This window comes from Chiloscyllium plagiosum, unplaced genomic scaffold, assembly GCF_037043375.1.
Source record: "Chiloscyllium plagiosum isolate Xiang-an unplaced genomic scaffold, Cpla_swu_hap1 HiC_scaffold_25, whole genome shotgun sequence".
NCBI lineage: Eukaryota > Metazoa > Chordata > Chondrichthyes > Orectolobiformes > Hemiscylliidae > Chiloscyllium > Chiloscyllium plagiosum.
Window position 1 is genome coordinate 45,025,816 of NW_028270163.1, and position 16,647 is coordinate 45,042,462.

Consider the following 16,647-nt stretch of genomic DNA (forward strand, 5'->3'; position numbering starts at 1 on the left):
CCAACTTATTTATCTCTGATTCGCCCCTTTAAAATGAGCTCCCAGCCCCCTGGCTGTGATTTGCTTCCTGACCACAAAGAGACACACAAGAAAAGCTCTGAAAGGAGCATACATCAAAAGTTCTTGTGGTCGTCCTCTCCATGCACCTGACTGGAACTTTGATAATGTTCATGAATAATACCTTCTGTATCCTAAAATACAACTTCTTACAAAATCAGGAAAATGCCTTTGGCCAGTGAAATTTTGGAAATTTTTGTCTTAGGCCAATGAGAACAAGGCACATTGACAGAGGCGAATATCACAATGCAGAAGGAGGTTCCAGAAATATCTCCTCCTCAATAATGGGAGAAGATGCAGGTAATGGCCTAATGTTGTTATCACTGGATCATTAATTCATCAACCAGGGTTCAAAACTCCCCCTACGGCAGATGGTGGAATTTGAAATCAATAATAATCTGGAAAATAAGAGTTTAATAATGACAATGAAACAATTGTGAGGAAAAACCCATGTCCTTCAGAAAGGAAATCGGCCATCCTTATCCTGGTATGGAATACATGTGATTCCAGATCCATAGCAACATGGTTGACTCTGAACATCTGCTTGGTAATTAGAGATAGGCAATAAATGTTGGCCTAGCTAGTGATGTACATATCCCATAAAATGAATAAATAAAAGCTCAGCAGTACAAAAGACAAAGCTGAAGCATTTGCAACAATCTTCAGGCAGAAGTGCTGAGTGGACCATTCATCTCAGCCTCCTCTGAAGGTTCCTAGCATCACAGATGTCAGCCTTCAGCCAATTCAATTTACCTGGAGAACAAATTCACCCAACATGATACCAACAAACGGCTACAGGCACTGGATGCTGCAAAGGCTATAGGCCTTGACAATGTTCAGTAATAGTAGTAGAGACTTGTGCTCTAAACCATGCCACACCTCACCCCAAGCCAAGCTGTTCCAGTACAGCTACAACAATGACATCTACCCGAAACTGTGGACCAATTTCTTGGGTGCATTCTGAGCATAAAAAAAACATGATAAACACAAGCCAGCCAATTACCATCCAATAGCCTACTCTCAGTTGTTAAACTGAAGTGTTAAGCAGTGATGCTGTGACTATGTCACTGGATTAATAATCTAGAATGCCAGACTGATGTTCTCAGAACATGGGTTCAATTTGCATCGTGGCAGATGGTAAAATTTATATTCAATGAAATTTGGATTTCAAAATCTAGCCTAATGGTGACCATGTAACCACTGTCATAAAACTCCAATAGGTTCACTAATTAGGGAAGGAAATCTGCTGTGCATACCTGGTCTAGCCGATGTGTGACTCCAGAGCTTAAAGGCCAAGCAACTGAAGATAGAGATGCCATGATATTAAAAATCAAGAATTCCAGAATGAGAGGAATGAAGGAGATTACAGGGATATGGAAGGCCAAAGCCATGATAGGATTTGAAAATAAGGATGAGAATTTTGAAGTTGAGGCACTGTTTAAATGTAAGAAAACAAACACAGGCAACAGACAAATGGAACTTGGTGCAATACAAGATACCAAGGGCAATGTTGCTCATAGCAAAGCCTTAAAGCAAGGTTAACAGAGCTACAAGAATCATAGATTTACATACAACAGGATATCAGCTATTCCACTTGGCACAAAGTCACATTTAGCTCATGGAAATAAATTTTTAAACAATTGATCTCTAGATAATATCCATCTTTTAAAATGGTAAAATTTTCAAGGCATATTCCAATAAATGAAATATTATGTAATTATAATAATAAGAAAAAACAGAAATTAATTTCTAGTTAACTATGATGTTCGTTCACACACATGTATCACACTGTACAGTATGTCCTTGCTTAAGGCTGTGGCTGTATTTCTGAACATCACAACTTGAAGTGAAACACTGTTTCCTATAGGAACCAATCTTACAATTGTAATCCAATTCTGTTGGAATGTTCTTATAAAAGAGAAAAAATTAAAACATTGTACACCCTTTAAGTAAATATTTTGCTTTGTTAAATTCCAATTTATTAACTGAAATTTTTAAATCTTCTTTTAAAAGATAAGAAAAGTGTAACTTGCTCTTACAGTGGCTCCTTCTCACCAGCAATCCTGCTTCCTGAGTATCCCACTCACGGATGCTCCTCGTCACTGCCAGCCCTATCCACTTCCTCACCCTCCGAGTTAGGGCTGATCCCACCCTCCCCAACCTCACATTCCTCCCTGCTCCTGGACCTGCAATCCCATCAAGATCCAGAAGTTAGAAGTCTGTTGTTGTAAAAATGCAAGTCCCAATTTTTTCAAAGGTGTTGGGGTTTTTACAATCGCCCTTTTATTTAAAATAAGCTCTCCCTTTGCCACTTCTCTGGACAGCAGCAGCAACTTTGAAAATCATTTCAGAAAAGGAACACCGATTGAAAAGACCTCGACCTTTCTGAACTCTGGAGACTCGCACTTCCACGACTTCAGTTGGAATGGAATCTGGATCATGAATGGGAATGGGAGTCCAGGAGAGGGAAGCAACACCTGGGTGAATCACAGAGAAGGAAGAAGGTATGAGCCAAAGGTCAGGCAGGTAAGGACAGAGGCGCCAGCCAAAGTCACCAGGCCGCAGTGTTAAATCTCACAACGATCAACAGGAATACTTGACCAACTAACTTATCAACATTAAAGTGAAACAATGTTCAATGGCTCAACTTTAAATGAAAACTTACTGAATTCTTTTGCAGAGTATCCACAGGAAGTCAGAAAACTTTTTGAGTGAATTTATTGAGTCTATTAATTGAATATCTTCAATAAGTACACTGTGGTTTCAGCAAATAAATGTTCACCTTATCTGGTACACCTCAAGTCACAGTTTCCCCTCCATTGAGAAGGTTAACACAGGATCAATAGAACAGACTTGGGACAGGGACTGCACATATCGTGAGTGAATGATAACTTTGATGGCTGCTTGCAGAGAGCACCTCAGCCATCTGAACTGCAGTGAAAGTAGCTTTGCTTGTTTTGTCTTTTAATTTTTTAAAAGACAACTTCATTGTTACAGGTTTCTAATTTTCAGTGAATCTCAGATAAATAGTAAACATCATTTAGAATTATCTGGGTTTATTAATGTTTTTATGTTTCACACAGTCAAAGAGAATAAGCATCGTGCAACAGACTTCAAAGACTGAAACACACTGCCCTTTAATAGTATATTTATCCATTCAGGACATTTCTTCTCTTCAATCTCATCACTTCACTTGCAGATGAGACCAAAATTGGAGGTGAAGTGGACAGCAAAGAAGGTTACCTCACAGTTTAACAGGATCTTTATCAAATGGGGCAATGGGCTGAGGAGTGGCAGATGGAGTTTAAATTAGATAAATGCAAGGTGCTGCATTTTGGGAAAACAAATCTTAGCAGGACATATACACTTAATGGTAAGGTCCTAGGGAGTGTTGCTGAACAAAGAGACCGTGGAGTGCAGGTTCATAGCTCCTTGAAAGTGGAGTTGCAGGTAGATAGGATAGTGAAGAAGGGATTTGGTATGCTTTCCTCTATTGGTCAGGGCACTGAGTATAGGAGTTGGGAAGTCATTTGCAGCTGTACAGGACGTTGGTTCAGCCACTTTTGGAATTTTGCATGCAATTCTGGTCTCCTTCTTATTGGAAGGATATTGTGAAACTTGCAAGGGTTCAGAAAAGATTTAGAAGGATGTTGCTAGGTTTGGAGGATTTGAATTATAGGGAGAGGCTGAATAGGCTGGGGCTGTTTTCCCCGGAGTGTCAGAGGCTGAGGGGTGACCTCAGAGGTTAATAAAATCATGATGGGCATGGATAGGACAAATGGACAAAGTCTCTTCCCTGGTGTGGGGGAGTCCAGAACTAGAGGGCATAGGTTTATGGTGAGAAGGGAAAGATATAAAAAGGGACCTAAAGGGCAACATTTTCATGCAGAGGGTGGTATGTGTATGGAATGAGCTACCAGAGGAAGTGGTGGAGGCTGGTGCAATTGCAACATTTAAAAGGCATCTGGATGGGTACATGCATAGAAAGGGTTTAGAGGGATATGGGCCATGTGCTGGCAAATGGGACTAGATTAGGGTTAGGATGTCAGATCAGCATGGATGAGTTGAACCGAAGGGTCCGTTTCCGTGCTGTACACCTCAAAAGACTTCAGAAACAGCTCATGTGGCTTCCTTAAAAGGGAAACAAAGGATAATTTTCATTTATCACAGAATGTACTAAAATTGCTTTATATGCTTTGAAGTGGAATCACCTTTTCAGTTTAGTAATTTGATAATCAGCAAGAAAATAAAATAGTTCCATGGTCACTGAAGGGAAGGAGGAGATGGGGAGAACAAACAGGAGTAAACAGATGGAGATCCAGTCAGATGAAAAGGGACATGACAACACATTTGATCAAAGCAGTAAAGTAAGAATCTTAAAAACGGAGAGAAGAGCACGGGGCTCAAAAATAAAACCGAATTTCATTATGGGACATGCGGCATGAAAAACAATGACATTTACTTTTAAAAGTCCTGCAAACTCTGTCACTGAGCAATTAAACATTCCCTCAAACAGCTGACAAGTACCAAAATACATTTGTAATCTGTAACTGAGAACAGACAGGTAATTCCATCAAACACAAATCTGCTCATAGAAGTAACAGCATCAAAGACAGGAAGAAGAAACCAAAATAGTTCAATTCTGAGAATGTTATATAATGTGAAAAATCAGACTTCCTGTCACTTCTTATGGTACTAGTGTTTATGTGGTAATCAAAGCATAAATACATATGCAGAACATTTGAAACTTGAAAGGATTCAGAAAAGATTTACAAGGATGTTGCCAGGGTTGGAGGATTTGAGCTATAGGGAGAGGCTGAACAGGCTGGGGCTGTTTTTTGTGGAGCATCAGAGGCTGAGGGGTGACCTTATAGAGGTTTATAAACTCATGAGGGGCATGGAAAGGATAAATAGACAAAATCTCTTCCCTGGGGTGGGGGAGTCCAAATCTGGAGAGCATAGGTTTAGGATGAGAGGGGAAAGATATAAAAAAGGACCTAAGGGGCAACTTTTTCACGCAGAGGGTGGTACATGTATGGAATGAGCTGCCAGAGGAAATGGTGGAAGCTGAGACAATTACAACTTTTAAAAGGGATCTGGATGGGTATATGAATAAGAAGGGTTTAGAGGGATATGGTCCAAGTGCTGGCAAATGGGAAGAGATCAGATTCGGATATCTGGTCGGCATGGATGGATTGGACCGAAGGATCTGCTTTCGTGCTGTCCATCTCTATGACTGAAAGTAATACCCAACAGGATGTATGGATAATATTGAGTTGCTCTGGACAAAAAGCGCATATCACACTGAACAATCCCACTATTCTAATTATTACAAAGTGGACTTTGAGGAGTTGGGTGGTCAGCATTTGGGAGTGGCTATGGTTATTCCAGGGTCATCATCAACAGGATCTGCTGTACAGCCATGAACTGGATCAAGGGTGAAGGCTCCATGACTGTCTCGACCCAGCAGGGGTACATAGTAACCAGGAGAGAGACAGTAAAATACTAGTAGGATATCTCTATAAAAAGGGAACTACAGAACCTCAGAAGCAGACAGTGCAGAAAAGCCCCTTCGGCCCATGAATGCTGCCCGCCATCTGAGAAACACCTGATCTTTAACCTAATCCCAATTACCAGCATTTGGCCCATAGCCTTGAATGTTATGACGTGCCAAGTGCTCATCCATATACCTGCTCTTTATCTCATGCATTGCTAGTGACATCATCATCTTTTAATCAAGTGTATCAAACAGATCTGTTTTTAAACACTCATAATCAACGTTCTGCAAAGTTAAAAGTTTGCATTCACCCTCTCCTTACCTTGTGCCACTATCATCTAGACAATAGCACCTCTCGTATCTTTTATTTAACGATAACAGATGAGATCCAAGTCACAATTGCAATACAAATGCCCACTAGAATTTGTGGAACTCAGATTCTTATGATCCTGTGAGTCATGTCTTTGTTTGTAAAATATTGTCCATGTTGTTTCATACATTTTAAAGATATTTGTCATATCAAATCATCATATGAGCATCCCTTCAAATGCAGCAATGAAATTATTCTGGTATAATTCAGGTACTGAAATAGAAGCACGCAGTAATACAGGCAAAGCATTTCAACAAGAGGAGAAGGGAACGTAATTCACAACCTCAGCATCCTATTCAACTCCATGCTAAGGTTCTGTTTCAAACACTTTCCATTACAAATGCATCCACCTGTTGAACATGACCTGTCTTTAGCCCAACAGCTTTCCATTTAAGTCTTCTGCCATTTGTCAGCTTTAGACACAAATTTTAACAATATTCTCCAACATATTAATTAGCTTAATTTTCATAAACTTCAGATCCTCCAAAATCCTGCCTCCCTTGCCCTGTCTTTGCAGTGCCATCCCAAGCCCCAGCACCATTTGAGTAAAATTCAAGTCCTTGTGTTTAAATCCCTTCGTAGCTGTGCATCTTCCTAACTCTGTTGCCTCCCTTGGTCCTCCCGCACTTGATCCACATTCCTGAAGGCCTTCATCTGCATATTCAGCTGCCTGGGACTCATGCTCTGGAATTTCTTCCCTAAACCGATCCAATTCTACAAATCTCTCCCCTCCTTCCAGACACTTCTTAAAATCCACCTCTTGAAGCAAGCCACCAGCCCACTTTTCACATGTCCTTCTTTGTTTCAACATTAATACTTTTTTTTAAATCTTCCCTCTTTGAACATATTATTCAATGTTAAAGATGTCAGATAACTTATCTGCCTTCAATGCCCAGGGACTTGAACCTTTGAATAGACTGGTCCTGTGGCTGTGCTGAGATTACTTCCTCATCAGCAAATACAAACCAAAACTCTCCCGTATGAGCAATAGCAACTCAATTCTACCTCATCTTCTCTCTCCACCCCTCCTCAAGGGCCTTTGTAATCAACCATCACCACCTCACCATCCCAACCCTAGTCCACACCCGACTGTTACCACAGGAAACATTGATTCCTGTGGAAGTCATTTCCTTCACTTAGCAAATTGTTTTCTCAAAGAGACCAAAAAACAAGTTTTTCAGGGACAGTCAAATTTGCCAACATGTAATTGTTTTATTACATATATCATGCAACAATCCCAGCTCCAATTAATAAAGATAGCCATGGTTTTTCATTCTCATTCATACCACTAACAGCGAGCTGTCCTATTTCTGATCAAACTACCTTTTCAAAACATTATGCTAAACACTGGCCACCTGGCCAGCCCTTGCACATGCTCTATGATTTTTAACGAAAAAAACTTCCGCAATAATGGCTAGCATTGAATGATCCCAAGGTTCACAAAGTTGTGGCTACTTACGTGGGGCTGGCCTGCGGTTGCTCAAAAACTTCCTTCGATAACTTCAGTCCCCTGCTCTTTTTCTTACCTGTTAAAGGCATAAACCACAGAAAAAAGATGATGAACTGAGATCCAGCACCTTTCATAAGATTCAAACAGCTTCACAATATGCCATTGTGCCCTCCTGTTTTATGACTTTTACTCTGTGTTTTGCCGCACAGAATGTGGTCATTCTGACCCACCGTGTCTGTGCCAACTCTTCGGAGGCCATATCCGATTACTCCCATTCCACTCCATCCATTCATTCATTTCCTATAGCCTTACATTTCCTTTTTCTCTGGTTAACTATTTATCTAGTTCTGTTTTGAAAGTTCCACCACTCTTCATAAGACACAGTCTTGACATTAAAGACATCACAGCGATAGTCAAGGTCACGATGGTATTAGAGGAAATTAACCATGTGAAATAAAATACATCAGTGTTAACTGTAATGTAAGAATGACCTCCCAGTGATTAATCTTCAACAAATATTGAACAGAAATGACAACTGCCAATGCGATGAAGGCAAAATACAGTGCATGTAGTCATGAACATAATTAGCGTATTAGCAATTTTTAAGATTTGTAGCTCAGAATGATGATAAGTCTGTAAGTTAGCTCGCTGAACTGGAAGGTTTGTATTCAGGCATTTCGTCACCATACTGGGTGACATCATCAGTGAGAGTCTCTGGTTGAAGTGCTGGTGGTATGTCCCACCTCTCTATTTATAGGTCTTGGTTCCTTATGGTGAGTGATGCTGGAATAGGTATTAAAGGAGCAGGTTTTATTACTACCTGTGGTTTTCTGATTAGCTGACATGTATGACACGCTGCCTTAGGAGGCAGCGTTCATAATATGATAGAGTTCAGTCTGCAGTTTGAAAGAGAGAAGGCAAAATCGGATGTAATGGTGTTACAGTTAAATACAGGCAATTACAGGAGCATGAGAGATAAACTGACAAAAATCAACTGGAAGTAGAACCTAGCAGGAAAGACAATAGAGCAACAATGGGAGGAATTCTGGGTGTATTTGGGGACAGTGCAGAGGTTCATCCCAAAGAAAGGAAAGATTATCTTGACTGGGGTGTGGGGACTTACTCAGCCATGGTTGACAAAGGAAGTCAGGAAATGTATCAAAGAAAAAGAGATAGCCTATAAAGTGACCAAGAACACTGGGAAATCAGAAGATTGGGAAAACTACAAAAACATACAGAGGATAAAAAGGAAGAAGAGGATCAAATACAAAGGTAGGCTAACCAGTAATATTAGAAATGATCATAAATGTTTCTTTCAATACATAAGAAAGAAACGAGAGGTAAAAGTAGGCATCGGGCCGCTCCAAATTGATGCAGGAAGGGTAGTGCTGGGAGATAAGGAAATAGCTGAAGAACTTAATAAATATTTTGTGTCAGTCTTCACAGCAGAAGACATGAGAAATAGAATCATAGAGATGTACAGCATAGAAACAGACCCTTCGGTCTGACTCATCCATGCTGACCAGATATCCCATACCTATCTAGTCCCACCTGCCAGCACCCGGCCCATATCCCTCCAAACCCTTCCTATTCATATACCCATCCAAATGCCTTTTAAATGTTGCAATTATACCAGCCTCCACCACATCCTCTGGCAGCTCATTCCATATACGTACCACCCTCTGCGTGAAACTCTTGCCCCATTAGGTCTCTTTTATATCATTCCCCTCTCACCCTAAACCTATGCCCTCTAGTTCTGGACTCCCCCACTCCAGGGAAAAGACTTGGTCCATTTATCTTATCCATGCCCCTCATCATTTTGTAAACCTCTATAAGGTCTCCCTCAGCCTCCAACACTCTAGGGAAAACAGTCCTAGCCTACTCAGTCTCTCCCTATAGCTCAAATTCTCCAACCCTGGCAACATCCTTGTAAATCTTTTCTGAGTAATACCCCAACAATTAAGGAGAGTCAGGGGGCAGAGTTGAGTATGGTAGCCAATACAAAACAGAAAGTGCTAGGAAAGCTAAAAGGTCTAGAAATTGATGAATCGCCTGGCCTGTTGGGTTACATTCTAGAGTTCTGGGGAAATAGTGGAGGAGCTGACTGTGACCTTTCAAAAATCACTGGAGTCAGGGAAAGTCCCGGATGATTGGATAAATCACTGTTGTAACCCCCCTGTTCAAGGAAGGATCAAGACAAAAAATGAAAAATTATAAGCCGATTAGCCGAGCTTCGGTTGTTGGTAAAATTCTAGAATCTGTCGCGAAGGATGAGATTTCAAAATTCTTGGAAGTGCAAGGTTGGATTAGAACAAGTCAGCATGGATGTAGTAAGGGGAGGTCATGCCTGACAAACCTGTTAGAATTCTTTGAAGAGGTAATAAGTAAGTTAGACCAGGAAAACTCAGTAGATGTTATCTACCTAGACTTTCAAAAGGCCTTTGATAAGGTGCCTCACGGGAGGTTGCTGAGTAAAGTGAGGGCCCATGATGTTCGAGATGAGCTACTGGCATGGATTGAGGATTGGCTGTCTGACAGAAGGCAGAGAGTTGGGATAAAAAGTTCTTTTTTGGAATGGCAGCCAGTGACAAGCGGTGTCCCGCAGCGTTCAGTGTTGGGGCCGCAGCTGTTCACTTTATATAGTAATGATCTGAATGAAGGGACTGGGGGCATTCTGGTGAAGTTTGCCGATGATACGAAGTTAGGTGAACAGGTAGATAGTACGAGGTGGTGGGGAGGCTACAGAAAGATTTAGACAGTTTATGAGAGTGGTCCAGGAAATGGCTGATGAAATCGTAACGTGAGCAAATGCGAGGTCTTTCACTTTGGAAAAAAAAACACAGGCATGGACTATTTTCTAAACGGTGAGAAAATTAATCTAGCCAAAGTCCAAAGGAATCTGGGAGTGCTAGTCCAGGATTCTCTAAAGGTTAACTTGCAGGTTGAGTCCTTGATTAAGAAAGCGAATGTAATGTTGTCATTTATCTCAAGAGGGTTGGAATATAAAAGCAGTGATGTGCTTCTGAGACTTTAGTTGGGCCTCATTTAGAATACTATGTCCAATTTTGGGCCCCACACCTCAGGAAGGACATACTGGCACTGGAGCGTGTCCAGCAGAGATTCACATAGAGTGCAGATGAGGCCAGGACACTCAATGTCTTCAAGGCAGAGATTGATAAATTCTTGATCCCCAAGGAATTAAGAACAATGGGGAGAGTGCAGGTAAATGGAGTTGAAATGCCTATCAGCCATGATTAAATGGCATACTCCCACATCTTACGGTCTTATGGTCTGGTAAAATTTAACTACATCTTTGTGTAGTCCAGGCCAGTAAAAATGTCTTTGTATTTTAGCCTGTGTTTTCCTCACCCCTAAATGACCTTCAAGTGGTAGCTCATTCGTCACTCACAGCACCTCCTTTCTATACCCTACTGGCAAAAACAATTTGATGACTCTCTGCCTATTTCTCATCTGCTTGAATGTGTGATGGTCTCCATTTCCTCATTAAGGCATCATTTGTTAAGTAATAACACACAAGAATGCATTCACTTTCCTTCTCTATAACTGCTTTTTGATATAAATGTTTTAACTCCTCATCTTTCTACTGTAATTCAATCAGCTTAGCAGAGCTAAAGATATTGCATGTTTACCTATTTGCTCCTTCTCTGTTCCACTGATCTGATCAAAGAGAGTTCCTGATAAAGCGATGTCAGCATCCTTATCTGAGCCTTTTGATCTCTCCTGTTCAACCTGTGCCTCTGTGATCTTGTGACCCAATTTTGTGGGAAAATTCTTGAATAAAGATTTTTCATTTCTTCAGTTGCCCGCATTTCCACTAGAGTAGGCAGCACACCTACCGGTGAATCAGCTATATCATTTACAAGGACAAAATGTATTCCTGGAGCTGACAGTTTGTCAAGTATTCCCACCACAAATTCTCCACTCTTCTCTAGACTCTCTTGCCTCACTTTACATAATTGAGCACTTTTTGTCTCACCATGAATTCCTGTTACCAATACCTTTTCTGGCAATAGTCCCTCAGGAGTGCATATCTCCTCATCCTTCAGCATTACAGGCTGAGAGAATGCTGGTCCCTTAATATTGTAACCTCCTTACCTACGACTTCTGGCCTATGTGAATAAACTTTACCCTTGCATGTATATTTTTTAAGCAGATCTGGCACTTTCTCCTTAATCAACCTCTGATCATCTTGTACACACTGAGACAGTTGTCTAACTTCCCTTGTGCTTTTTGTTACTAGTCCAACAAAACTTCCAGCCTTGTCTGGTTTTCCTACATCTGGCTTTCTCCTAGCCCACCAACACTCTAATTTTGTGTGGCCCACTTTATTACAATGAAAACACCGGAGCTTTTTGACTTCTGTGTCCCCCTCAAGGGTTTCCTTTTTACCCTGTGATAAGTTATCCTTATGATCTTCACTGAGATCGATCTTTCCCTTTTCACGTGAGGATTTCTCTTTGCCCCAATTTCTATCCCTCATGTACTGAAAGTGATTCTGGAAGCCAAACTGAGTTTTATGGACCAGCTCATAATGATCAACCACTATAGCTGCTAACCTTGCTGTTTTAACTCTTTGCTCTTCCACCTGGTCTCACAGTAATTCAGGCAGTGAATTGTTGAATTCCTTCAAAATAAGGGCATCATAGATTTGCTCAATTTTTAAAGCTCTTACCCATCTATCGAAATTACTCTGTTTGATCCGTTAAAACTCAATGTAGGTTTAACCAGGATCCCTCCTTAGATTCCTGAAATGTTGCCAATAGCTTATATGCACTTAAAATAGCTTTTTTCACCTCCTCATACTCCCCAGACACCTCCTCTGATAGTGATGCAAATACCTCACTAGCCCTAACTGCAAGTTTCGTTTGGATCAACCAAATCCACATTGCCACTGGCCACTGCATTTGTTTAGCCACCTTTTCAAATGAGATGAGAAAGGCTTCCACATCCTTCGCATCAAATTTAGGCAAAGCTTGAACATACTTAAACAGTTTCTCACTCGGCTTCTGCCTATCAGGGGCTTGCTCATTCTCACTCTCTTCCTCACTGAGCCTACCCTCAGCTGTTATCTCCAGCCTTTTATGCTGACTTTCCTTTTTAAGTGTCAGTTTTTGAAGTTCAAAAGCTCTCTCTCTTTCTTTATCTCTGCTCTCTTTTTCCCTCTCCTCTGCTTTTAATCGTAACGCAAACTGTTTCATTTCTGCTGCCCTTTCCTTATCTCTCACCTCTAACTCAAGCTGCTTCATTTGCAATTTAATTCTTGCCATCTCTATAGATTCTGATGGTTTCTTCAACAAGTTTAAATGCTGACCTACTGCTGTAATTATCTCTCTTTTCCTCACAGAAGCAGGCAGTTGCAATTCTAGCTTCGCTGCTAATTCCTGCAACTTGGTCTTATACATGTTTTGCAAAACTTCCAAAGTCACCGCATCCACTTCCAGAAAATGTTTGGCGACTGAAAGAGCCATTATTATCTCGAGCTTTGTCTACCCAACCAAACCAAACACCCAAAATAAAGACACTAGCACCTACCGTTTGCTGTTTAAAATCCCACAAAGAGCCCCCAGTCTGTTATGGACTAGGCCAGACCACTCAAAACATTCTTAAGCAGGCAGCAGAGACCATAACTTTGCAATTTGTTTCACTATGTGTACAGTGAAAATTATCTGGATTAAGCTAGCGAGGTTGTACACCACATTAAAACTGACAAACGTTTATTCTCAAAATTACACAATGAAACACAAAGAACAGAATAAAGAACCCCTACAGAACTCAGTCTTCTTAAGTATGCTGTTCCAAATATACATAATAGTTCCAATAAGCAAACTCCTTTTAAACACCAGTATAAATGGAACACGTGCTTATAGGTTGAAGTTGAAGGACAGAAAGAGAGAGCGCGCGGGTTTCCACAGAGCTCACTGTTGAACCCCCAACCAGTTCAGGACTGAACTAAACTGCTCAGCTGTAGAGCTGACCACTCCCCTTTCATTATACAGGTCACTTCTAAAACATGACCAATTTGGCCTGAAGTCTTCTCTGTTTACATATAAACAAAAGGCCTCTCAAAATCCTTTTCATCTCTGTACCGAATCAAATTGATCAGAGCCCGGCCTGGTGTATTACCCCTCTGAAAAAAATCAAGGACCCAGAGTGTCCTTGAGCCAAGGAGCAACTTTTGAAAAAAAAGGATTACCTTTGTGATACGAGGACAGGCAAAACAAAGACACGCCAGAGAATTCTTAGAGGCATAAAATTCTAACCAGAACTCCATCAGTAAACAGATAGACTTAGACCCCATCTACCTTCCTAGAAAAAAGGAACCAGAAATGACATCACCCACCTCAAGAAACCAAGATCAATAAATAGAGAGGTGGGACCACCGCACCATCAGCTCTCACTGATGATGTTACGTAGTCATGGTGACGAAACGTCTGAAAACAAATCTTCCAGCTCAGCGAACTAACTTACATACTTATAATTAGCATATCCAATCAGTGCAGCAGCACATTAGCACCAATGCAACTGCTTATGAATGGAAATAACTGCACAGAGGTCAATATCCCATCACCAAACCACCCTTTATTTACTAGTGCACAGAACACTAGCTGTGGCGAGCCAGGTTGGAGTCAGTCCCATGAACTGAGGAAAATCTAAATCTCTTGTTAGTATTGGGTCAGCCAGTGCCTCCTGATTGGCCCAGGTTAACAATCCCAATCAAGGACCTTGTCGTCAACAAAGTCCACCTAGTTCCAATCACAAAGGTATATTTCAGGGGAAAGCAGGGATTGGGATAGGTTCTGCGAGCCATGCATTAACTAGGTAAAAACAATGACTGCAGATGCCAGGGTTGGAGGATCTGAGCTACAGAGAGAGGCTGAACAGGTTGGGGGTGTTTTCCCTGGAGCGTTGGAGGCTGAGGGATGACCTTATAGAGATTTATAAAATCATGAGGGGCACGGATAGGATAAATAGACAAAGTCTTTTCCCTGGAGTGGGGGAGTCCAGAACTAGAGGGCATAGGTTTAGGTTGAGAGGAGAAAGATACAAAAGAGGCCTAAGGGTCAACTTTTTCACGCAGAGGGTGGTAAGTGTATGGAATAAGCTACCAGTGGAAGTGGTGGAGGCTGGTACAATTGCAACATTTAAGAGGCATCTGGATGGGTATATGAATAGGAAAGGTTTGGAGAGATATGGGCCAGGTGCTGGCAGGTGTAACTAGATTGGGTTAGGATATCTGGTCGGCATGGACGAGTTGGACTGAAGGGTCTGTTTCCATGCTGTATATCTCTATGACTATGACTCTATGCTGGAAACCAGTTTCTAGATTAGAGTTGTGCTGGAAAAGCACAGCAGTTCAGGCTGCATCCGAGGAGCAGGAAAATCGACGTTTCGGACGAAGGGCTTTTGCCCGAAACGTCGATTTCCCTACTCCTTCGATGCTGCCTGAACTGCTGTGCTTTTCCAGCACCACTCTAATCTAGCCATGCATTAAGAATGGCTAAATACCTGTTAATCAAGGCATACATCTGAAACTAGAGATCTTGTTGATTTTGGAGAAAATGAAAGGAGAACACGGTCTTTCTGTGAAGATAAATGATTCAACTGGCCAAGATGACTGCAGCAATAGCAATACAGGTAGACAATCCTTGATCCAAAAACTCTCAGGACCAGCTGTCTTTCGGATTTCAGAGCTTTTTGGATTTCAGAATTTCAGATTAAGGATTGCTTACCTGTACTTTGTGATCTGCAGTTTCCAGCTGTTGTGTGTGGTCTCCAAATATTGACTTCATGCTTCAGTGAAAAAAAACTTTATATTTACCAAGTGATATACTTAAGATATCCAATATTTCAGAAAGTAAATTTAATTCTCCACATCACCTCATTTTACAATTCATGCTTTTATACAATTATGGACCAAACCAACAAAACATCATTAGCTCAGTCTTCAAACCATTTCAAATTATTATTTTGACTTGAAGAAGTTATTAATGGCGCAACAGTGTTGCCTTAAAAAAAAACTCAATCGCTTAACCTTACAAACCAATTCATTTCCTTTCTTATTGTTTGTATGGCTTTGACCACACATCATAGTTTAAGGCAATAAGATAATGTGATTAAAACATTCTTGCATTTTTGCATCACAATTGCAGCTGAACAGCACTTCAAATAGTGCCTTTTTAAAGAAATTAACTGCTGCCAGGCTCTCAAAATTATTTGAGAGAGTAGCAACCACCAACTGCTCTACTGTGACAGTTAAATAGAATTGTTACAGTACAGAAGGAGGCTATTCAGCCCCTTGTGGCTGCACTGGCTCTCTGAGTGAGCATTATAGCTCAGTGCAATCTTCCTGCCTTTGACTTTAATTATTGAAATAATGCCCGCTTAAAAGCCTCGGGTGAACCTGCCTCCACCACATTGTCAGACCGTAACTCATCTGCAGAGTGAAAAAAAATATTCATTTGCTTCTTTGGCATTTTATCTTACAACCGTGCGCTCTTGTCCTCGATCCTTTTATGAAAGAGAATTGTTTCTCCACATCTACTCTGTCCAGCCCTGTCATGATTTTGAAAACTTCTATTAAATCTCCACTCCAAGGAAGAGTCCCATTGTCATAGAGTCATTAGGTTAGATTACCTACAGTGTGGAAACAGGCGCTTCGGCCCAACAAGTCCACACAGACCCATTCCCCTACATTTACCCCATAACCTATGGGCAATTTAGTATGGCCAATTCACCTACCCTGCTCATTTTTGGACTGTGGGAGGAAACCGGAGCACCTGGAGGAAACCCACGCAGACACGGGGAGAATGTGCAAACTCCACACAGACAGTTGCCTAAGGTGGGAATTTAACCCGGGTCTCTGGCGCTGTGAGGCAGCAGTGCTAACCACTGTGAGATGTACAGGATGTACTCGTCCATGTTGACCAGATATCCCAACCCAATTTATTCCCACCTGCCAGCACCCGGCCCATATCCCTCCCAACCCTTCCTATTCATATAGCCATCCAGATGCCTTTTAAATGTTGCAGTTGTAACTAGAATAGTTTTCTGCTGCATCCTGACCTCCATGATTAAGTCTCCTTTTCCTGTGAATCGAGGTTCTTCACTTCCTGACAGTGTGTGTGTGTAGTTGTCCTGCGCATGCAATATTTGGTGTGAGATAAGTATCAGTTTACAGCACCACCATTGGTCAGTCTCCACTTTCTCCATTCAGCTTGTAGTAAGCTCACCCATTGTTGAGTAGGTTCAAAA

At 41.3% G+C, this 16,647-nt stretch overlaps 1 protein-coding gene across 3 annotated transcripts in view; it reads right to left on the minus strand.

The window, feature by feature from the left end:
* Window positions 1–16,647, minus strand: part of map2k6 (mitogen-activated protein kinase kinase 6) — a 133,297-nt gene that overhangs the window by 82,555 nt on the left and 34,095 nt on the right. For 2 of the 3 annotated variants that reach the window (XM_088000680.1, XM_088000681.1), the window contains exon 2: window positions 7,384–7,445. In XM_088000680.1, coding sequence (XP_087856806.1) covers window positions 7,384–7,445 — 62 coding nt within the window. Of the gene's footprint in view, window positions 1–7,383; window positions 7,451–16,647 lie in introns of all 3 variants that reach the window. The other variant, XM_043714914.2, reaches the window with a different exon arrangement.